The sequence below is a fragment of the Ranitomeya imitator genome, chromosome 6, assembly GCF_032444005.1.
Source record: "Ranitomeya imitator isolate aRanImi1 chromosome 6, aRanImi1.pri, whole genome shotgun sequence".
Classification (NCBI taxonomy): domain Eukaryota; kingdom Metazoa; phylum Chordata; class Amphibia; order Anura; family Dendrobatidae; genus Ranitomeya; species Ranitomeya imitator.
The window spans coordinates 215,219,711-215,244,945 of NC_091287.1; the positions used below are offsets into that span (position 1 = coordinate 215,219,711).

A 25,235-nucleotide genomic window follows, 5' to 3' on the forward strand; every position below is an offset into this window, starting at 1 on the left:
CTGACCCGCTCGGCGCCGAGTGCTGGGGGGCCTGAGCAGGCGGGGACACCGGCGCGCTGTGGGGGTCAGGTGCCGGTATCGCCGCCAGCTCAGGCCCCCCAGCACTTACTATATTCACCTGTCCGGCGTTCCATCGCTGAGCGCCGCCATCTTCCCGGTCTCCTGGCCGTGACTATTCAGTCAGAGGGCGGCGCCGGCGCGCATTAAGCGCGTCATCGCGCCCTCTGAACTGAAGGCCACAGACCGAAGACCGGGAAGATGGCGTCGCTCAGCGATGGAACGGGGACAGGTGAATATAGGCCGATACTCACCCTCCTGGCGGTCCCTGCTTCTGCGGTGGAGATCGCGGTGTGTGTTCAGTGTGAACGCACACCGCGATCTCCCGGGAGCGTCGCTCTGTGAGGCCCAGACTGCGCCGGCGCTTGCGCAGTCTATAGAGGCTTCGGACAGAGTGACGCTCCCAGCGTTATTATATATATATATATATATATATATATATATATATATATATATATATATATATATATATATATATATATATATATATATATATATATATATATATATATATATATATATATATATATATATATATATATACATACATACATACATACACACATATACACACACACATATATACAGTGGGGCAAAAAAGTATTTAGTCAGTCAGCAATAGTGCAAGTTCCACCACTTAAAAAGATGAGAGGCGTCTGTAATTTACATCATAGGTAGACCTCAACTATGGGAGACAAACTGAGAAAACAAAATCCAGAAAATCACATTGTCTGTTTTTTTATCATTTTTTTGCATATTATGGTGGAAAATAAGTATTTGGTCAGAAACAAAATTTCATCTCAATACTTTGTAATATATCCTTTGTTGGCAATGACAGAGGTCAAACGTTTTCTGTAAGTCTTCACAAGGTTGCCACACACTGTTGTTGGTATGTTGGCCCATTCCTCCATGCAGATCTCCTCTAGAGCAGTGATGTTTTTGGCTTTTCGCTTGGCAACACGGACTTTCAACTCCCTCCAAAGGTTTTATATAGGGTTGAGATCTGGAGGCTGGCTAGGCCACTCCAGGACCTTGAAATGCTTCTTACGAAGCCACTCCTTCGTTGCCCTGGCAGTGTGCTTTGGATCATTGTCATGTTGAAAGACCCAACCACGTTTCATCTTCAATGCCCTTGCTGATGGAAGGAGGTTTGCACTCAAAATCTCACGATACATGGCCCCATTCATTCTTTCATGTACCCGGATCAGTCGTCCTGGCCCCTTTGCAGAGAAACAGCCCCAAAGCATGATGTTTCCACCACTATGCTTTACAGTAGGTATGGTGTTTGATGGATGCAACTCCGTATTCTTTTTCCTCCAAACACGACAAGTTGTGTTTCTACCAAACAGTTCCAGTTTGGTTTCATCAGACCATAGGACATTCTCCCAAAACTCCTCTGGATCATCTAAATGCTCTCTAGCAAACTTCAGACGGGCCCGGACATGTACTGGCTTAAGCAGTGGGACACGTCTGGCACTGCAGGATCTGAGTCCATGGTGGCGTAGTGTGTTACTTATGGTAGGCCTTGTTACATTGGTCCCAGCTCTCTGCAGTTCATTCACTAGGTCCCCCCGCGTGGTTCTGGGATTTTTGCTCACCGTTCTTGTGATCATTCTGACCCCACGGGGTGGGATTTTGCGTGGAGCCCCAGATCGAGGGAGATTATCAGTGGTCTTGTATGTCTTCCATTTTCTAATTATTGCTCCCACTGTTGATTTCTTCACTCGAAGCTGGTTGGCTATTGCAGATTCAGTCTTCCCAGCCTGGTGCAGGGCTACAATTTTGTTTCTGGTGTCCTTTGATAGCTCTTTGGTCTTCACCATAGTGGAGTTTGGAGTCAGACTGTTTGAGGGTGTGCACAGGTGTCTTTTTATACTGATAACAAGTTTAAACAGGTGCCATTACTACAGGTAATGAGTGGAGGAAAGAGGAGACTCTTAAAGAAGAAGTTACAGGTCTGTGAGAGCCAGAAATCTTGATTGTTTGTTTCTGACCAAATACTTATTTTCCACCATAATATGCAAATAAATTGTTAAAAAAACAGACAATGTGATTTTCTGGATTTTTTTTTCTCAGTTTGTCTCCCATAGTTGAGGTCTACCTATGATGTAAATTACAGACGCCTCTCATCTTTTTAAGTGGTGGAACTTGCACTATTGCTGACTGACTAAATACTTTTTTGTGTGTGTGTGTGTGTGTGTGTGTGTGTGTGTGTGTGTGTGTGTGTGTGTGTGTGTGTGTGTGTGTGTGTGTGTATATATATATATATATATATATATACATATACACACACACACACGTGTATATCTATATATATATATATATATAATTGTGTAAGGGTCTTTCTGTCTGTCCTTTCTGTCACGGATATTCATTGGTCACGGCCTCTGTCTGTCATGGAATCCAAGTCGCTGATTGGTCTCACCAGCTGCCTGTCATGGCTGCCGCGACCAATCAGCGACAGGCACAGTCCGATTAGTCCCTCCCCTACTCCCCTGCAGTCACAGTGGCCGCCGCCCGCTCCATACTCCCCGTAGTCAGTGTGCCCGGCGCCTGCTCCATACTCCACGCAGTCAGTGGCCCCGCCGCCCGCTCTATACTTCCACGCTGCCAGTGTCCCCGGCGCCCGCTCCATACTCCCCACTTCATACTCCCCACAGTCAGCGCCCGCTCCATACTCCCCTCCGATCACCGCTCACACAGAGTTAATGCCAGCGGTAACGGACTGCGTTATACCCTGTGTGACCAAGTTTTTACTATTGATGCTGCCTATGCAGCGTCAATAGTAAAAAGATCTAACGTTAAAAATAATAAAAAAAACAAAAAACATGCTATTCTCACCTTCCGTCGTCGGACGATGCGCTCGCGCCGGCCGCCATCTTCAGTTCCCAGAGATGCATTGCGAACTTACCCAGAAGACTTACCGGTCTCTCGAGACCGCTAAGTCATCTGGGTAATTTCGCAATGCATCCTGGGAACGGAAGATGGCGGCCGCATCACACAGCTTCACTGGATCCCAGGGGTGAGTATATAACTATTTTTTATTTTAATTATATATTTATTTTAACAGGGATATGGTGCACACACTGCTAATTACTGCGCGGGCAGTGTTATATACCTACGTGGCTCTGGGCAATATACTATGTGGCTCTGGGCAATATACTACGTGGCTGGGCAATATACTACGTGGACATGCATATTCTAGAATACCCGATACGTTAGAATCGGGCCACCATCTAGTGTGCGTGTGTGTGCGTGTGCGTGTGCGTGTGCGTGTGCGTGTGCGTGTGCGTGTGCGTGTGCGTGTGCGTGTATATATATATATATATATATATATATATATATATATATATATATATATATATATATATATATATATATATATATTATACACAGATATTATATATACACACACAGTACAGACCTAAAGTTTGGACACACCTCTTTTCATGACAATGAAGGCATCAAATGTGATTTAACACATGTGGAATTAAAGGGACTCTGTCACCTGAATTTGGCGGGACTGGTTTTGGGTCATATGGGCGGAGTTTTCGGGTGTTTGATTCACCCTTTCCTTACCCGCTGGCTGCATGCTGGCTGCAATATTGGATTGAAGTTCATTCTCTGTCCTCCATAGTACACGCCTGCGCAAAGCAATCTTACCTTGTGCAGGCGTGTACTATGGAGGACAGAGAATGAACTTCAATCCAATATTGCAGCCAGCATGCAGCCAGCGGGTAAGGAAAGGGTGAATCAAACACCCAAAAACTCCGCCCATATGACCCAAAACCAGTCCCGCCAAATTCAGGTGACAGGTTCCCTTTAAATACTTAAAGGGAACCTGTCACCCCGTTTTTTGAGATTGAGCTATAAATACTGTTAAATAGGGCCTGCGCTGTGTGTTCCTATAGTGTATGTAGTGTACCCCGATTCCCCACCTATGCTGAGAAATAACTTACCAAAGTCGCCGTTTTCGCCTGTCAATCAGGCTGGTCAGGTCGGGAGGGCGTGGTGACATCGGTGGTTCTTCCTCAGCTTTACGTTGGTGGCGTAGTGGCGTAGTGGTGAACAAGCAGCGCGCGATCTGCGCTGTAATCCCTTGCATCGGTGGGGGCGGCCATCTTCCTGGGGCCGCGCGTGCGCAGATCGAGTGCTCTGCTGCACGGGGCTTCAGGAAAATGGCCGCGGGATGCCGCGCGTGCGCATTAGAGATCGCGGCGGCCATTTTCCCAAAGCCGAGATGCAAACTCGGCTTTGGGAAAATGGCCGCCGCGATCTCTAATGCGCACGCGCGGCATCCCGCGGCCATTTTCCTGAAGCCCCGTGCAGCAGAGCACTTGATCTGCGCACGCGCGGCCCCAGGAAGATGGCCGCCCCCACCGACGAAAGGGATGACAGCGCAGATCGCGCGCTGCTTGTTCACCACTACGCCACTACGCCACCAACGTAAAGCTGAGGAAGAACCAGCGATGTCACCACGCCCTCCCGACCTGACCAGCCTGATTGACAGGCGAAAACGGCGACTTTGGTAAGTTATTTCTCAGCATACATAGGGAATCGGGGTACACTACATACACTATAGGAACACACAGCGCAGGCCCTATTTAACAGTATTTATAGCTCAATCTCAAAAAACGGGGGTGACAGGTTCCCTTTAACAAAAAAGTGTGAAACAGCTGAAAATGTCTTATCTTCTAGGTTCTTCAAAGTAGCCACCTTTTGTTTTGATGACTGCTTTGCACACTCTTGGCATTCTCTTGATAAGCTTCAAGAGGTAGTCACCGGGAATGGTCTTCCAACAATCTTGAAGGCGTTCCCAGAGATACTTAGCACTCGTTGCCCCTTTGCCTTCACTCTGCGGTCCAGCTCACCCCAAACCATCTCAATTGGGTTCAGATCTGGTGACTTTAAGGACCATCACCCTTTTTCTTGATCAAATAACCCTTACACAGCCTGGAGGTGTGTTTGGGGTCATTGTCCTGTTGAAAAATAAATGATGGTCCAACTAAACGCAAACCGGATGGAATAGCATGCCGCTGCAAGATGCTGTGGTAGCCAGGCTGGTTCAGTATGCCTTCAATTTTGAATAAATCCCCAACAGTGTCACCAGCAAAGCATTATGGCAAGAAAAAAAACAACTAACAGTCTATTCAGTAGGACTATCAGCTGTGTATCCACCAGACTTCTGCACAACACAACTGATGGTTCCAACCCCATTTATAAGGCAAGGAATCCCACTTATTAACCCCTTCATGACCCAGCCTATTTTGACCTTAAAGACCTTGCCGTTTTTTGCAATTCTGACCAGTGTCCCTTTATGAGGTAACTCAGGAACGCTTCAACGGATCCTAGCGATTCTGAGACTGTTTTTTCGTGACATATTGGGCTTCATGTTAGTGGTAAATTTAGGTCAATAAATTCTGCGTTTATTTGTGATAAAAACGGAAATTTGGCGAAAATTTAGAAAATTTTGCAATTTTCACATTTTGAATTTTTATTCTGTTAAACCAGAGAGTTATGTGACACAAAATAGTTAATAAATAACATTTCCCACATGTCTACTTTACATCAGCACAATTTTGGAAACAACATTTTTTTTTTTGCTAGGAAGTTATAAGGGTTAAAATTTGACCAGCGATTTCTCATTTTTACAACGAAATTTACAAAACCATTTTTTTTAGGGACCACCTCACATTTGAAGTCAGTTTGAGGGGTCTATATAGCTGAAAATACCCAAAAGTGACACCATTCTAAAAACTGCACCCCTCAAGGTACTCAAAACCACATTCAAGAAGTTTATTAACCCTTCAGGTGCTTCACAGCAGCAGAAGCAACATGGAAGGAAAAAATGAACATTTAACTTTTTAGTCACAAAAATTATCTTTTAGCAACAATTTTTTTATTTTCCCAATGGTAAAAGGAGAAACTGAACCACGAAAATTGTTGTCCAATTTGTCCTGAGTACGCCGATACCTCATATGTGGGGGTAAACCACTGTTTGGGCGCACGGCAGGGCTTGGAAGGGAAGGCGCGCCATTTAACTTTTTGAATCAAAAATTGGCTCCACTCTTTAGCGGACACCATGTCACGTTTGGAGAGCCCCCGTGTGCCTAAAAATTGGAGCTCCCCCACAAGTGACCCCATTCTGGAAACTAGACGCCCCAAGGAACTTATCTAGATGCATAGTGAGCACTTTGAACCCCCAGGTGCTTCACAAATTGATCCGTAAAAATGAAAAACCACTTTTTTTTCACAAAAAAATTCTTTTAGCCTCAATTTTTTCATTTTCACATGGGCAACAGGATAAAATGGATCCTAAAATTTGTTGGGCAAATTCTCCTGAGTACACTGATACCTCATATGTGGGGGTAAACCACTGTTTGGGCACATGGTAAGGCTCGGAAGGGAAGGAGCGCCATTTGACTTTTTGAATGAAAAATTATCTCCATCGTTAGCGGACACCATGTCGCGTTTGGAGAGCTCCTGTGTGCCTAAACATTGGCGCTCCCCCACAAGTGACCCCATTTTGGAAACTAGACCCCCCAAGGAACTTATTTAGATGCCTAGTGAGCACTTTAAACCCTCAGGTGCTTCACAAATTGATCTGTAAAAATGAAAAAGTACTTTTTTTTCACAAAAAAATTATTTTCGCCTCAATTTTTTCATTTTCACATGGGCAATAGGATAAAATGGATCATAAAATTTGTTGGGCAATTTCTCCCGAGTACGCAGATACCTCATATGTGGGGGTAAACCACTGTTTGGGCACTCGGCAGGTGTTGTGAATTCTGTGGCTGAGTTCACTTCTGTGGTCACAAGTGGTATTGCAGTCTCTGGGCTTCCTCCCTCAGGTGTTTTGGTGAGCTCGTTGGCTGCCTTGCTATTTAGCTCCACCTGAGTCTGTCTTCCTTGCTCCTTGTCAATGTTCCAGTGTTGGATCTGAGCTACTGCATCTTTCCTTGGGCCTGCTGCTCTGCTAGATAAGTGCTTCTAGTTTGTTTTCTGTTTTTTCTGTCCAGCTTGTTATTATCTTTTGCTGGAAGCTCTGAGAAGCAAAGGTTAGTTGCTGTTAGTTCGGCACGGTGGGTCTTTTTGCCCCTTTGCATGGTTTTCGTTTTAGGGTTTTTTGTAGACTGCATAGTTCTCTTTGCTATCCTCGCTCTGTCTAGAATATCGGGCCTCACTTTGCTGAATCTATTTCATTCCTACGTTTGTCTTTTCATCTTGCTAACAGTCATTATATGTGGGGGCTGCCTATTCCTTTGGGGTATTTCTCTGAGGTAAGTCAGGCTTGTATTTCTATCTTCAGGCTAGTCAGCTCCTCAGGCAGTGCCGAGTTGCATAGGTAGTTTATAGGCGCAATCCACTGCTGCTTCCAGTTGTGTGAGGACAGTTCAGGTACTGCAGTCTACAGAGATTCCACGTCTCAGAGCTCGTCCTATTGTTTTGGGTTTTTGCCAGATCTCTGTATGTGCGCTGATTACTGCACGCTGTGTTGCCTGATTGCCAGCCATAACAGTACAAGGAGACAATTCAATGATTTCCAATAGAGGGAAAAAAGAAATCCTGACATCATTTTTTTTTCTTAGCTCTGTCTTCAGTCTTTTTTTTCCCCTAGACATTAGAGTGCTTCAGGACACAGCTGTGGACATGGATATTCAGGCTCTGTGCTCCTCAATGGATAATCTCGTTGTAAATGTACAAAAGATTCAAGATACTATTGATCAGAAATCGATGCTAGAACCAAGAATTCCGATTCCTGATTTGTTTTTTGGTGACAGAACTAAGTTCCTGAGCTTCAGAAATAATTGTAAGCTATTTTTGGCCTTGAAACCTCATTCTTCTGGTAATCCTATTCAACAGGTTTTGATTATTATTTCTTTTTTGCGTGGCGACCCACAGGACTGGGCGTTTTCTCTTGCACCAGGAGATTCTGCATTGAGTAATGTTGATGCATTTTTCCAGGCGCTGGGATTGCTTTACGATGAGCCTAATTCAGTGGATCAAGCTGAGAAAAATCTGCTGGCTTTATGCCAGGGTCAGGATGATGTAGAAGTATATTGTCAGAAATTTAGAAAATGGTCAGTACTCACTCTGTGGAATGAATCTGCACTAGCGGCTTTGTTCAGAAAGGGTCTCTCTGAAGCTCTTAAGGATGTAATGGTGGGATTTCCTATGCCTGCTGGTTTGAATGAGTCTATGTCCTTGGCCATTCAGATCGGTCGTCGCTTGCGCGAGCGTAAATCTGTGCACCATCTGGCGGTATTGTCTGAGAGTAAGCCTGAGCCTATGCAGTGCAACAGGACTATGACTAAAGTAGAACGGCACGAACACAGACGTCTGAACAGACTGTGTTTCTATTGTGGTGATTCTACTCATGCTATTTCTAATTGTCCTAAACGCACTAGGCGGTTCGATAGCTCTGCCGTTATTGGTACTGTACAGTCCAAATTCCTTTTGTCCATTACCTTAATGTGCTCTTTGTCATCATATTCTGTCATGGCGTTTGTGGATTCAGGCGCTGCCCTGAATCTGATGGATTTGGATTATGCTAAACGTTGTGGATTTTTCTTGGAGCCTTTGCGGTGTCCTATTCCGTTGAGAGGAATTGATGCTACACCTCTGGCCAAGAATAAGCCTCAGTACTGGGCCCAGCTGACCATGTGCATGGCTCCTGCACATCAGGAAGTTATTCGCTTTTTGGTACTGCATAATTTGCATGATGTGGTCGTGTTGGGGTTGCCATGGCTACAAACCCATAATCCAGTATTGGATTGGAACTCTATGTCGGTAACCAGCTGGGGTTGTCAGGGAGTACATGGTGATGTTCCATTTTTGTCTATTTCGTCATCCATTCCTTCTGACATCCCAGAGTTCTTGTCGGACTTTCAGGATGTATTTGAAGAGTCCAAGTCTGATGCCCTTCCTCCGCATAGGAATTGTGATTGTGCTATCGATTTGATTCCTGGTAGTAAATTCCCTAAGGGTCGTTTATTTAATTTGTCCGTACCTGAACACACCGCTATGCGCAGTTATGTGAAGGAGTCCCTGGAGAAGGGACATATTCGCCCATCGTCGTCACCATTGGGAGCAGGGTTCTTTTTTGTAGCCAAGAAGGATGGTTCGCTAAGACCGTGTATTGATTACCGCCTTCTTAATAAGATCACTGTTAAGTTTCAGTATCCCTTGCCATTGATTTCTGACTTGTTTGCTCGGATTAAGGGGGCTAGTTGGTTTACTAAGATTGATCTTCGTGGTGCGTATAATCTGGTGAGAATCAGGCAGGGAGATGAATGGAAAACGGCATTTAATACGCCCGAGGGTCATTTTGAGTATCTGGTGATGCCGTTCGGACTTGCCAATGCTCCATCTGTTTTTCAGTCTTTTATGCATGACATTTTCCGTGAGTATCTGGATAAATTCTTGATTGTTTACTTGGATGACATTTTGATCTTCTCAGATGATTGGGAGTCTCATGTAAAGCAAGTCAGAATGGTTTTCCAGGTACTGCGTGCTAATTCCTTGTTCGTGAAGGGATCAAAGTGTCTCTTCGGTGTGCAGAAAGTTTCATTTTTGGGGTTCATCTTTTCCCCTTCTACTATCGAGATGGATCCGGTTAAGGTTCAGGCCATCCAGGATTGGACTCAGCCGACATCTCTAAAAAGTTTGCAGAAATTCCTGGGCTTTGCTAATTTTTATCGTCGCTTCATCTGTAATTTTTCTAGCATTGCCAGACCATTGACCGATTTGACCAAGAAGGGTGCTGATTTGGTTAATTGGTCTTCTGCTGCCGTGGAAGCTTTTCAGGAGTTGAAGCGTCGTTTTTGCTGTGCCCCTGTGTTGTGTCAACCTGATGTTTCTCTTCCGTTCCAGGTCGAGGTTGATGCTTCTGAGATTGGTGCAGGGGCGGTTTTGTCACAGAGAGGTTCTGGTTGCTCAGTGTTCAAACCATGTGCTTTCTTTTCCAGGAAATTTTCTGCTGCTGAGCGTAATTATGATGTGGGCAACCGAGAGTTGCTGGCCATGAAGTGGGCATTCGAGGAGTGGCGTCATTGGCTTGAGGGTGCTAAGCATCGCGTGGTGGTTTTGACTGATCATAAGAACCTTACTTATCTTGAGTCTGCCAAGCGCTTGAATCCTAGACAGGCCCGTTGGTCGTTATTTTTTGCTCGTTTTGATTTTGTGATTTCATACCTTCCGGGCTCTAAAAATGTGAAGGCGGATGCTCTGTCTAGGAGTTTTGTGCCCGACTCTCCGGGGTTATCTGAGCCGGCGAGTATCCTCAAGGAAGGAGTCATTGTGTCTGCCATCTCCCCTGATTTGCGGAGAGTGTTGCAGAAATTTCAGGCTAATAAACCTGATCGTTGTCCGGCCGAGAAACTGTTCGTCCCTGATAGGTGGACTAGTAAAGTTATCTCTGAACTTCATTGTTCGGTGCTGGCCGGTCATCCAGGAATCTTTGGTACCAGGGAGTTGGTTGCTAGATCCTTCTGGTGGCCATCTCTGTCGCGGGATGTGCGTGCTTTTGTGCAGTCCTGTGGAATTTGTGCTAGGGCTAAGCCCTGCTGTTCACGTGCCAGTGGGTTGCTTTTGCCCTTGCCGGTCCCGAAGAGGCCTTGGACACATATTTCGATGGATTTCATTTCTGACCTTCCCGTTTCTCAAAAGATGTCTGTCATTTGGGTGGTCTGTGATCGCTTTTCTAAAATGGTCCATCTGGTGCCCTTGGTTAAATTGCCTTCCTCCTCTGATTTGGTGCCTTTGTTCTTCCAGCATGTGGTTCGTTTACATGGCATTCCTGAGAATATTGTTTCTGACAGAGGTTCCCAGTTTGTCTCGAGGTTCTGGCGAGCCTTTTGTGGTAGGATGGGCATTGACCTATCTTTTTCCTCGGCCTTCCATCCTCAGACTAATGGCCAGACCGAACGAACCAATCAGACCTTGGAAACATATCTGAGATGTTTTGTTTCCGCTGACCAGGATGATTGGGTGTCATTTTTGCCGTTGGCTGAGTTCGCCCTTAATAATCGGGCCAGCTCGGCTACCTTGGTCTCTCCATTTTTCTGCAATTCTGGGTTCCATCCTCGTTTCTCTTCAGGACAGGTTGAGTCTTCGGACTGTCCTGGTGTGGATTATGTGGTGGACAGGTTGCAGCAGATCTGGACTCAGGTAGTGGACAATTTGACCTTGTCCCAGGAGAAGGCTCAGCTTTTCGCTAATCGCAGACGCCGTGTGGGACCCCGACTTCGTGTTGGGGATCTGGTTTGGTTATCTTCTCGTCATATACCTATGAAGGTTTCCTCTCCTAAATTTAAACCTCGTTTTATTGGTCCGTATAGGATTTCTGAGATTCTCAATCCGGTGTCTTTTCGTCTGACCCTCCCAGACTCCTTTTCCATACATAATGTATTCCATAGGTCGTTGTTGAGGAGATACGTGGCACCCATGGTTCCATCTGTGGAGCCTCCTGCCCCTGTTTTGGTGGAGGGGGAATTGGAGTATATTGGGGAGAAGATTTTGGATTCTCGTGTCTCTAGACGGAAACTTCAGTATCTGGTCAAATGGAAGGGTTATGCTCAGGAAGATAATTCCTGGGTTTTTGCCTCTGATGTCCATGCCCCAGATCTTGTTCGTGCCTTTCATGTGGCTCATCCTGGTCGGCCTGGGGGTTCTGGTGAGGGTTCGGTGACCCCTCCTCAAGGGGGGGGTACTGTTGTGAATTCTGTGGCTGAGTTCACTTCTGTGGTCACAAGTGGTATTGCAGTCTCTGGGCTTCCTCCCTCAGGTGTTTTGGTGAGCTCGTTGGCTGCCTTGCTATTTAGCTCCACCTGAGTCTGTCTTCCTTGCTCCTTGTCAATGTTCCAGTGTTGGATCTGAGCTACTGCATCTTTCCTTGGGCCTGCTGCTCTGCTAGATAAGTGCTTCTAGTTTGTTTTCTGTTTTTTCTGTCCAGCTTGTTATTATCTTTTGCTGGAAGCTCTGAGAAGCAAAGGGGTGCACCGCCGTGCTGTTAGTTCGGCACGGTGGGTCTTTTTGCCCCTTTGCGTGGTTTTCGTTTTAGGGTTTTTTGTAGACTGCATAGTTCTCTTTGCTATCCTCGCTCTGTCTAGAATATCGGGCCTCACTTTGCTGAATCTATTTCATTCCTACGTTTGTCTTTTCATCTTGCTAACAGTCATTATATGTGGGGGCTGCCTATTCCTTTGGGGTATTTCTCTGAGGTAAGTCAGGCTTGTATTTCTATCTTCAGGCTAGTCAGCTCCTCAGGCAGTGCCGAGTTGCATAGGTAGTTTATAGGCGCAATCCACTGCTGCTTCCAGTTGTGTGAGGACAGTTCAGGTACTGCAGTCTACAGAGATTCCACGTCTCAGAGCTCGTCCTATTGTTTTGGGTTTTTGCCAGATCTCTGTATGTGCGCTGATTACTGCACGCTGTGTTGCCTGATTGCCAGCCATAACAGGCAGGGCTCGGAAGGGAAGGCGCGCAATTTGACTTTTTGAATGGAAAATTAGCTCCAATTGTTAGCGGTCACCATGTCGCGTTTGGAGAGCCCCTGTGTGCCTAAACATTGGAGCTCCCCCACAAGTGACCCCATTTTGGAAACTAGACCCCCCAAGGAACTTATCTAGATGAATATTGAGCACTTTAAAACCCCAGGTGCTTCACAGAAGTTTATAACGCAGAGCCATGAAAATAAAAAATAATTTTTCTTTCCTCAAAAATGATTTTTTAGCCTGGAATTTCCTATTTTGCCAAGGGTAATAGAAGAAATTGGACCCCAAAAGTTGTAGTCCAGTTTCTCCTGAGTACGCTGATACCCCATATGTGGGGGTAAACCACTGTTTGGGCGCACGGCAGGGCTCGGAAGGGAAGGCACGCCATTTGGCTTTTTAAATGGAAAATTAGCTCCAATCATTAGCGGACACCATGTCACGTTTGGAGAGCCCCTGTGTGCCTAAACATTAGAGATCCCCCAGAAATGACCCCATTTTGGAAACTAGTCCACCAAAGGAACTAATCTAGATGTGTGGTGAGGACTTCGAACCCCCAAGTGCTTCACAGAAGTTTATAACGCAGAGCCACGGAAATAAAAAAAAATAATTATTTTCGCAAAAATGATATTTAGCCTGCAATTTTTATTTTCCCAAGGGTAACAGGAGAAATTTGACCCCAAAAGTTGTTGTCCAGTTTCTCCTGAGTACGCTGATACCCCATATGTGGGGGTAAACCACTGTTTGGGCACATGCCGGGGCTCGGAATTGAAGTAGTGACGTTTTGAAATGCAGACTTTGATGGAATGCTCTGTGGGCGTCACGTTGCGTTTGCAGAGCCCCTGATGTGGCTTAACAGTAGAAACCCCCCACAAGTGACCCCATTTTGGAAACTAGACCCCGAAAGGAACTTATCTAGATGTGTGGTGAGCACTTTGAACCCCCAAGTGCTTCATAGAAGTTTATAATGCAGAGCCGTGAAAATAATAAATACGTTTTCTTTCCTCAAAAATAATTATTTAGCCCAGAATTGTTTATTTTCCCAAGGGTTACAGGAGAAATTGGACCCCAAAAGTTGTTGTCCAGTTTCTCCTGAGTACGCAGATACCCCATGTGTGGGGGTAAACCACTGTTTGGGCACACGTCGGGGCTCAGAAGGGAAGTAGTGACTTTTGAAATGCAGACTTTGATGGAATGGTCTGCGGGCGTCACGTTGCGTGTGCAGAGCCCCTGGTGTGCCTAAACAGTAGAAACCCCCCACAAGTGACCCCATTTTGGAAACTAGACCCCGAAAGGAACTTATCTAGATGTGTGGTGAGCACTTTGAACCCCCAAGTGCTTCATAGAAGTTTATAATGCAGAGCCGTGAAAATAATAAATACGTTTTCTTTCCTCAAAAATAATTATTTAGCCCAGAATTGTTTATTTTCCCAAGGGTTACAGGAGAAATTGGACCCCAAAAGTTGTTGTCCAGTTTCTCCTGAGTACGCAGATACCCCATGTGTGGGGGTAAACCACTGTTTGGGCACACGTCGGGGCTCAGAAGGGAAGTAGTGACTTTTGAAATGCAGACTTTGATGGAATGGTCTGCGGGCGTCACGTTGCGTGTGCAGAGCCCCTGGTGTGCCTAAACAGTAGAAACCCCCCACAAGTGACCCCATTTTAGAAACTAGACCCCCCAAGGAACTTATCTAGATATGTGGTGAGCACTTTGAACCCCCAAGTGCTTCACAGACGTTTACAATGCAGAGCCGTGAAAAAAAAATTTTTCTTTCCTCAAAAATGATGTTTTAGCAAGCATTTTTTTATTTTCACAAGGGTAACAGGAGAAATTGGACCCCAGTAATTGTTGCGCAGTTTATCCGGAGTATGCTGGTACCCCATATGTGGGGGTAAACCACTGTTTGGGCACACGTCAGGGCTCGGAATTGAGGGAGCACCATTTGACTTTTTGAATACGAGATTGGCTGGAATCAATGGTGGCGCCATGTTGCGTTTGGAGACCCCTGATGTGCCTAAACAGTGGAAACCCCTCAATTCTAACTCCAACACACCCCTAACCCTTATCCCAACTGTAGCCATAACCCTAATCACACCCCTAACCACAACCCTAATTCCAACCCTAACCCCAACACACCCCTAACTTTAATCCCAACTGTAGCCATAACCCTAATCACAACCCTAACCACAACCCTAATTCCAACCCTAAGGCTATGTGCCCACGTTGCGGATTCGTGTGAGATTTTTCAGCATCATTTTTGAAAAATCCGCGGGTAAAAGGCACTGCATTTTACCTGCGGATTTTCCGCGGATTTCCAGTGTTTTTTGTGCGGATTTCACCTGCGGATTCCTATTGAGGAACAGGTGTAATCCGCACAAAGAATTGACATGCTGCGGAAAATACAACGCGTTTCCGCGCGGTATTTTCCGCACCATGGGCACAGCGGATTTGGTTTCCATATGTTTACATGGTACTGTAAACCTGATGGAACACTGCTGCGGATCCGCAGCCAAATCCGCACCGTGTGCACGTAGCCTAATTCTAAAGGTATGTGCACACGCTGCGGAAAACGCTGCGGATCCGCAGCAGTTTCCCATGAGTTTACAGTTCAATGTAAACCTATGGGAAACAAAAATCACTGTACACATGCTGCGGAAAAACTGCACGGAAACGCAGCGGTTTACATTCCGCAGCATGTCACTTCTTTGTGCGGATTCCGCAGCGGTTTTACAACAGCTCAAATAGAAAATCGCAGTTGTAAAACCGCAGTGAAATGCGCAGAAAAAACGCGGTAAATCCGCCATAAATCCGCAGCGGTTTAGCACTGCGGATTTATCAAATCCGCAGCGGAAAAATCCGCAGAGGACCAGAATACGTGTGCACATACCGAAACCCTAACCCCAGCCCTAATCCTACCCCTAACCCTACCCCTAACCCTATTCTAACATTAGTGGAAAAAAAAAAAGTTCTTTATTTTTTTATTGTCCCCACCTATGGGGGTGACAAGGGGGGGGGGGGGGGGGGGGGTGTCATTTATTATTTTTTTTATTTTGATCACTGAGATTCGGCGGGCGCACTGCGCATGCGCCCGCCATTTTGGAAGATGGCGGCGCCCGGGGAGAAGACGGACGGACCCCGGCAGGATCGGTAAGTATGATGGGGTGGGGGGGAGCACGGGGGGGTATCGGAGCATGGGGGGGTGGATCGGAGCGCGGGAGGGGTGGAACGGAGCACGGGGGGGTGGAACGGAGCACGGGGGTGGAACGGAGCACGGGGGGGTGGAACGGAGCACGGGGGGTGGAACGGAGCACGGAGGGGGGTGGATCGGAGTGCAGGGGGGGTGATTGGAGCACGGGGGGGGGGTGATTGGAGCACGGGGGGAGCGGACAAGAGCACGGGGGGAGCGGAGCACAGGACGGAGGGGAGCCGGAGCAGTGTACCGGACAGATCGGGGGGCTGGGGGGGCGATCGGTGGGGTGGGGTGGGGGCACATTAGTGTTTCCAGCCATGGCCGATGATATTGCAGCATCGGCCATGGCTGGATTGTAATATTTCACCAGTTATAATAGGTGAAATATTACAAATCGCTCCGATTGGCAGTTTCACTTTCAACAGCCAATCAGAGCGATCGTAGCCACGGGGTTTGAAGCCACCCCCCCTGTCCCTGCAGATCGGGTGAAATGGGAGTTAACCCTTTCACCCGATCTGCAGGGACGCGATCTTTCCATGACGCCACATAGGTGTCATGGGTCGGATTGGCACAGACTTTCATGACGCCTACGTGGCGTCAAAGGTCGGGAAGGGGTTAAACCTGACAGGGCACACCTGTGAAGTGAAAACCATTCCCAGTGACTATCTCTTAGGCCGGTTTCACACGTCAGTGGCTCCGGTACGTGAGGTGACAATTTCCTCACGTACCGGAGCCACTGACACACGTAGACACATTAAAATCAATGCATCTTTTCAGATGTCATTGATTTTTTGCGGACCGTGTCTCCGTGTGCCAAACACGGAGACATGTCAGTGTTCGTGGGAGCGCACGGATTACACGAACCCATTAAAGTCAATGGGTCCGTGTAAAACACGTACCGCACACGGACGTTGTCCGTGTGCAGTCCGTGTGCCGTGCAGGAGACAGCGCTACATTAAGCGCTGTCCCCCCCACTGGTGCTGAAACCCCATTCATATCTTCCCTGCAGCCGCGTTTGCTGTAGAGAAGATATGAATAATAGTGTGTAAAATCCAGATCCAGGTTCCCCCCCACCCTCCCGCTGTGATTAAAATACTCACCTAGCTTCCGGATCCCTAGCAGCGTCCTGTCCTGGCCGCACCATGTACTGTATGAGCGGTCACGTGGGGCCGCCGATTAAAGTCATGAATATGCGGCTCCACCTCCCATAGGGGTGGAGCCGCATATTCATTACTGTAAATGAGCGGCCCCACGTGACCGCTCATACAGTACATGGGGTGGGAGGGGGGTGATGACCTGGATCTGGGGTGGGAGGGGGGTGATGACCTGGATCTGGATTTTACACACAATTATTCATATTTTCTCTACAGCAAACGCTGCTGCAGGGAAGATATGAATGGGGCTTCAGCATGATGCCGGGGACAGCGCTAAACTTTAGCGCGGTCTCCGGCACGGTGCGTGTGGTACCCAGTGGGCACACGGGCGGCACACGTATGTGCCACAGTAACGCACCGGCACACGGACACAGATAATTCCGGTACCGATTTTTCCGGTACCGGAATTATCTGGACGTGTGAGACTGGCCTTAAAGCTCATCAAGAGAATGCCAAGAGAGCAAAAAGCAATCATCAAAGCAAAAGGTGGCTACTTTGAAGAACCTAGAATATAAGACATAATTTCAGTTACACCTTTTTGTTAAGGATATAATTCCACATGTGTTAATTCATAGTTTTGATGCCTTCAGTGTGAATGTACAATTTTCATAGTCATGAAAATAGAGAAAAATCTTTAAATGAGAAGGTGTGTCCAAACTTTTGGTCTGTACTGTACAAACAGACAAAAGATTAGAATTAGAATATACATTATATACTCTGTGTATATGACAATAGTGTGCACAATTAAAAATAATCACACATTTTGCATGTGCATATCTATCTATACATCAATATCTATATATCACCTTTCTTCTATGCGTCAGCACAACAAAACTTCTGCTGTACACGCTGAGGACTTTAAATACCTACCATATTAAAATACTGTCTTCCTGACATAGACCAGATTTGTATGCTTCATCCTACATTTTTTGCTGTATAGAATAGCATGGTAGATTCAGTGGTATAATTTTTTTCTTAAAATTGGTGACCAAGGCTGTATACTTCAGACCACTTTGGGGCCAAGGATAACCCATGCACAGTCACATGGCCCAAGAGTTCAATTTTACACAGCAGCAGAAAAATACTTACCAAATAGTCTAATATATCTTCGTTTCTTGTAAAATCCTGGTTAGACTCGCAAGGCTCCTGCAAAATAAACACTGATTTATATCACAAGTAAAGATGAACAAAGAGGTCTAGGTATAAATTTGGAACGTACCTCGCTGGGCACCTCCTCATCATCGGTGTCTCCTCTACTTTCCTCTGTAACAGTTATTTCCTCCTCTGTATCATTTATTGGCTTAACTTCCTGAAAAATATAAATAAAAAATAAATAAATAATTGTTAAGGGTGTGAGAGTTACTATGATATGCCTCATCAATATCCATCACCTCCAATTAAGTAAGAAACATGAGTCCCATGTATTATATACACAGAAAAATGTAACTATATCTACAGTGCTATATTCCATCAGTAACAAATCTTACCTCAGACTCTTTTGTGTTATGTGCAACGCCGCCACTGCTTACAAAAGAAAAACAAAACATACACATTACATTTATTTCTTCACAACAGAACAACATCTAGATCTATAATAAGACATAAAAAAATAATAGAAAATTAAAATTTTTGCCACATATGATTATTGACATTTGAGCAAGCAAAATAGTTTCTTAAAACAAGATCCAGAGATTAGGACTAGCTCAAAGGCTTCAAACCTCAAACTACTGACAATTGTCTTCAGTGATGATGCCTGAGATAAGTATAATTAAAGGGGTCGTCTGGCCTTTTTAAAAAATGGCAGCGGCAAGTTATGGGAATAAAAGAATATATATATTCTGCCCAGGATTCTTCACGGCTCCTGCGCTGATGTCAGGATTACGTTCTGCAGACACAGGAGACTGATAGTTGTGATATCATCACGTCCAATCTGGCAGAAATCATTGGAAAGGCAGTGCTGGAGCAGAGAGCAGCTTCCCAGGCTTACTAAGTCTTTCTCTTATCCCCAAAGCTGCTATTTATTTTAAAACAAGCTAGAAAACACCTTTAAAGAGTTTTTTTTAAAGCTTATTCAGTAAGAGATGTGCAAGACCAAGATTAAGGGCATAGACTTTTTTTCCCCAAACCAGGTTTGGTAATGATGGTTTCAATCATCAGACATTAAAGATATCAAAGTCCGTGCAGTAGAGAAAAGTTATGCGTTCTCTGTTGTGTAAACTTTGTCTTTAATGTACTGTGAGTTTGATATGGTATCAAGGTTACCGATAAAACTAATGTAAATCAAAATGTTTGGTGTTGAAACGAAGATTAATAGACACGGACAATGAATTTGGATTTCGAGTGAAAAGTTTTCTCCAGATTGAAATCGCCTGTCCATAGGATAAAGGATATTTGGCTCACCGCCAATGTCCGCTTGCTGGGATGCAGAAATGGCCTTTACATTTTCCATCCGTCAACTTAACACTTCCCAATGCAGGTAATTTTTTGGTGTTAGTTTCATTTCATTCTTTTTCTTCAAAAACCACTCCTTTTTTAATTTTATTTCTGTATATTCTCTCCTTTCATAATAACTTTTGCAAAAGCTCTTTTGAGATACATCAGTACAAATGATATGGTCGAGGTCTGACGACTGCGGGCATGAACAGGTATTATTCCATGAAAAAAAATTTTTTTTTTAGAAAGGCTATACAGCTCTCTCTCTCTCTATATATATTGTCCAGAAAGATGAAGGCAGCACTCCAGTAGAAAAAATAAGAGTATTTTATTGACCCATGTGCGACGTTTCAGTCCAAGGTGTGGACCTTTCTCAAGCCACACCTTGGACTGAAACGTCACACATGTGCCAATAAAATACTCTTATTTTTTCTACTGGAGTGCTTCCATCATCTTTCTGGACAATAGCATGAGGTTTGGTATATACCTGGAAGGATTTTTTGCACCCTCTGTCTTCTTTTGGTGCTGCTTTTTGTTATATATATATATATATATAATTGCCTAAGGGTTTTTCCGTCTGTCTGTCTGTCCTGGAAATTCCGCATCTGATTGGTCGAGGCCGCCAGGCCTCGACCAATCAGAGACCGGCACAGCATCAACGTAGAAATCCCGCGTCTCTGATTGGTCGAGGCCGCCAGGCCTCGACCAATCAGCAACGGGCACAGCGACGATGATGTCATAAAGGACGTAGACATCCCGCGTCTGATTGGTCGAGGCCGCCAGGCCTCGACCAATCAGCAACGGGCACAGTATCGACGTAGATGTCAATGGTTGCCATGGCGACGATTATGTCATAAAGGTTGCCTCGACCAATCAGCGACGGGCACAGTCTGCCGCGAATTCTGGAATCATTCTTGTCCATATACTATGGGGACATGCATAGTCTAGAATACCCGATGCATTAGAATCGGGCCACAGTCTAGTATCTATATCATTGCCTAAGGGTTTTTCCGTCTGTCTGTCTGTCCTGGAAATCCCGCCTCCCTGATTGGTCGAGGCCGCCAGGCCTCGACCAATCAGAGACCGGCACAGCATCGACGTAGAAATCCCCCGTCTGATTGGTCGAGGCCGCCAGGCCTCGACCAATCAGCAACGGGCACAGCGACGATGATGTCATAAAGGACGTAGAAATCCCACGTCTCTGATTCAGCGACGGGCACAGTATCGACGTAGATGTCCTAATGGTTGCCATGGCGACGATGATGTCATAAAGGTTGCCTCGACCAATCAGCGACGGGCACAGTCTGCCGCGAATTCTGGAATCATCATTGTCCATATACTATGGGGACATGCATATTCTAGAATACCCGATGCGTTAGAATCGGGCCACAATCTAGTATATATATATATATATATATATATATATATATATATATATATATAGATAGATAGATAGATAGATAGATAGATAGATAGATAGATAGATAGATATATAAATCGATATAAATATAAACCATATATACTCGAGTATAAGCAGAGATTATCAGCCCACTTTTTTTGGGCTGAAAATAACCCTCTAGGCTTATACTCGAGTCATACCCAGAGGTCGGCAGGGAAGGGGCATAAGAGCTGTGTAATAATACTCACCTGCTCCTGGCGCGGTCCCTGCACGTCCCTGGTTCCCCGTCGCCGGCAGCTTCTTCCTGTAGTGAGCGGTCACATGGTACTGCTCATTACAGTAATGAATATGGACCTGACTAAAATCCCATAGGGGTGGAGCCGCATATTCATTACTGTAATGAGCGGTACCATGTGACTGCTCACTACAGGAAGAAGCTGCCGGCGCCGGGGAATAGACGTGCAAGGGTCCAGGAGCAGGTGAGTGTAACTTGGTGCCCGATATTCACCTGCTCCCTGTTGCACCGTCAGCGCCGCTGCGTCTTCCGCGTCCTCGGCAGTGACGTGCAGGTCAGAGGGCGCGATGACACAATTAGTGCGCGCGCCGCACTCTGCCTGAATGTCAGGACAGAGGACGGGAAGACACAGCGGCGGTTGGCGGTGGAAAGGGGAGCAGGTGAATATAGTAAGTGCCAGGGGCCTGAGAGGTGAGTATGTAATTTTTTATTATTTTAATCGCAACAGCATATGGGGCAAATATCTGTATGGAGCATTTTATGGGGCAAATATCTGTATGGAGCATTTTATGGGGCAAATATCTGTATGGAGCATCTTAAAGGGCCATGTGCAGCGTTACATAGGGCAAATATCTGTATGGAGCATCTTATTGGGCCATGTGCAGCATTATATGGGGCAATTATCTCTATGGAACATCTTATGGGGCAATGTGCAGCATTATATGGGGCATATATCTGTATGGGGCCATGTGCAGTATTATATGGGGCAAATATCTGTATGGGGCCATGTGCAGCATTATATGGGGCAAATATCTGTATGGGGCCATGTGCAGCATTATATGGGGCAAATATCTGTATGGGGCCATGTGCAGCATTATACGGGGCAAATATCTATATGGAGAATCTTATGGGGCCATGTGCAGCATTATATGGGGCGAATAACTGTATGGGGTCATAATCAACATTTGTGCAGCATTATATGGGGAATATTTTAACCCCTTCATGACCCAGCCTATTTGAACCTTAATGATCTTGCCATTTTTTGCAATTCTGACCAGTGTCCCTTTATGAGGTAACTCTAGAACGCTTCAACGGATCCTAGCGATTGAGATTTTTTTCGTAACATATTGGACTTCATGTTAGTAGTAAATTTAGGTCAATAATTTTTACATTTATTTGTGAAAAAAAATAGGAAATTTGGCAAAAATTTTAAAAATTTTGAATTTTTATTTTGTTAAACCAGAGAGTTATGTGACACAAAATGGTTAATAAATAACATTACCCACATGTCTACTTTACATCAGCACAATTTTGGAAACAAATTTTTTTTTTGCTAGGAAGTTATAAGGGTAAGGCTATGTGCACACGTTCAGAATTTCTTACGAAAATTTCAAAACAGGACATTTTCTGCATGAAATCCGCATGCATTTTTAGTGCGTTTTTTTTGCTGATTTTTCCAGAGGTTCCCAATGCAATAATATAGTGGTAATTCACAAAATTAATAAACATCCTGCATTTTTTTTACCGTGATGCGTTTTTTTCGCGGAAAAAAATGTCATGTGCACAACATTTGCGGAATGCATTCTAAATGATGGGATGCATAATGTATGCGTTTTTCGCGTTTTTATAGCGAAAAAACGTGAAAAATCTGCAACGTGTGCACACAGCCTTAAAATTTGACCAGCGATTTCTCATTTTTACAACAAAATTTACAAAACCATTTTTTTAGGGACCACCTCACATTTGAAGTTAGTTTGAGGGGTCAATATGGCTGAAAATACCCAAAAGGGACACCATTCTAAAAACCGCACCCCTCAAGGTGCTCAAAACCACATTCAAGAAGTTTATTAACCCTTCAGGTGCTTCACAGCAGCAGAAGCAACATGGAAGGAAAAAAATGAACATTTAACTTTTTAGTCCCAAAAATGATCTTTTAGCAACAATTTTTTTATTTTCCCAAGGGTAAAAGGAGAAACTGGACCACAAAAGTTATTGTACAATTTGTTCTGAGTACGCCGATACCCCATATGTGAGGGGGACCACTGTTTGTGTGCACGACACGGCTCGGAAGAGAAGGAGCGCCTTTTGACTTTTTGAATAAAAAATTGATTCCAATCTTTAGCGGACACCATGTCGCGTTTGGAAAGCCCCTGTGTGCCTAAACATTGGAGCCCCCCACAAGTGACCCCATTTTGTAAACTAGACCCCTCAAAGAACTTATCTAGATGTATAGTGAGCACTTTGAACCCCCAGGTGCTTCACAAATTGATCCATGAAAATGAAAAACTACTTTTTTTTCACAAAAACATTCTCTTAGCCTCTATTTTTTTCATTTTTACATAGGCAACAGGATAAAATGGATCCTAAAATTTGTTGGGCAATTTCTCCCGAGTACACTGATACCTCACATGTGGTCAGAAACCACTGTTTGAGCGCACGACAAGGCTCGGAAAGAAAGGAGCGCCATTTGACTTTTTGAATGAAAAATTAGCTCCAATTGTTAGCGTACACCATGTCGCGTTTGGAGAGCCCCTGTGTGCCTAAACATTGGAGCTCCCCAACAAGCGACTCCATTTTGTAAACTAGACCTCCCAAGGAACTAATCTAGATGTGTGGTGAGCACTTTGAACCCCTAAGTGCTTCACAGAAGTTTATAATGCAGAGCCGTGAAAATAAAAAATCATTTTTCTTTCCTCAAAAATTATTTTTTAGCCCGTAATTTTTTATTTTCACAAGGGTAACAGGAGAAATTGGACACCAAAAGTTGTTGTCCAGTTTGTCCTGAGTACGCTGATACCCCATATGTAGGGGTAAACCACTGTTTAGGCACACATTAGGGCTTGGAAGGGAAGTAGTGACGTTTTGGAATGCAGACTTTGATGGAATGCAGACTTTGATGGAATGGTCTGTGGGCGTCACGTTGCGTTTGCAGAGCCCCTGATGTGCCTAAACAGTAGAAACCCCCCACAAGTGAACCTATTTTGGAACCTAGAATCCCCAAGGATCTAGATGTGTGGTGATCACTTTGAACCAAGTGCTTCACAGAAATTTATAACGTAGAGCCGTGAAAATAAAAAAAAAATTTTTGCCACAAAAGTTTTTAGCCCCCATTTTTTTATTTTCCCAAGGGTAACAGGAGAAAGTAGACCCCCAAAGTGTTGTGCAATTTTTCCTGAGTACGCTGATAACCCCTATGTTTGGGTAAACCACTGTTTGGGAGCACGTTGGGGCTCGTAAGGGAGGAAGCACCATTTGACCTTTTGAACGCAAGATTGGCTGGAATCAATGGTGGCGCCATGTCGCGTTTGGAGACCCCTGATGTACCTAAACTGTGGAAACCCCTCAATTCTTACTACAACACTAACCACAACACACCCCTAACCCTAATCCCAACTCTAGCCATAATCCTAATCATAACCCTAACCCCAACACACCCCTAACCACAACCCCAACCCACCCCTAACCACAGCCCTAACCCCAACACACCCCTAACCCTAATCCCCACTCTAACCCTAACCCCAACACACCCCTAACCCTAATCTTAACCCTATTTCCAACCCTAATTCCAACCCTAACTCTAAGTCTATGTGCCCACGTTGCAGATTTGTGTGAGGATTTTTCCGCACAGTTTTTGAAAAATCCACAGGTAAAACGCACTGCGTTTTTCCTGCAGATTTACCACGGATTTCCAGTGTTTTTGTGCGGATTTCCCCTGCAGATTCCTATTGAGGAACAGGTGTAAAATGATGCGGAATCCGCACAAAGAATTGAGATGCTGCGGAAAATACAACGCAGTATTTCCATGCGGTAGTTTCCGCACCATGGGCACAGCGGATTTGGTTTTCCATAGGTTTACATGGTACTGTAAACGTGATCGAAAACTGCTACGAATCTGCAGCGGCCAATCCGCTGCGACTCCGCAGCCAAATCCGCACTGTGTGCACATAGCCTAATTCTAACCCTAACTGCAACCCTAACCCTAATTGCAACCTTAATTCTATGCCCAACCCTAGTTCTAACCCCAACCCTAGTCCTAGCCCTAACCCTAAACCTAGTGGAAAAATAAAAGTACCGTAAATATTTTCTCTTTATTTTATTATTATCCCTACCTATGAGGGTGATAAAGGGGGGGTTTATTATTTTTTTTATTTTGATCGCTGTGATAGAGCCTTTCACAGAGATCAAAATCTACCTGGAACGAATCTGCCTGCCGATTCGGCGGGCGCACTGCACATGCGCCCGCCATTTTGGAAGATGGCGGCACCCATGGAGAAG

General features: G+C 45.1%; 1 protein-coding gene across 1 annotated transcript in view; it reads right to left on the reverse strand.

Moving 5' to 3' along the window:
- Window positions 1–25,235, reverse strand: part of LOC138642358 (uncharacterized) — a 223,479-nt gene that overhangs the window by 75,777 nt on the left and 122,467 nt on the right. Inside the window, exons 11-13 of the mRNA XM_069730472.1 lie at window positions 18,381–18,417; window positions 18,113–18,202; window positions 17,983–18,039 (exon numbers count right to left, since the gene is read on the reverse strand). Of these exons, the coding sequence (XP_069586573.1) occupies window positions 17,983–18,039; window positions 18,113–18,202; window positions 18,381–18,417 (184 nt within the window). The remainder of the gene's footprint in view (window positions 1–17,982; window positions 18,040–18,112; window positions 18,203–18,380; window positions 18,418–25,235) is intronic.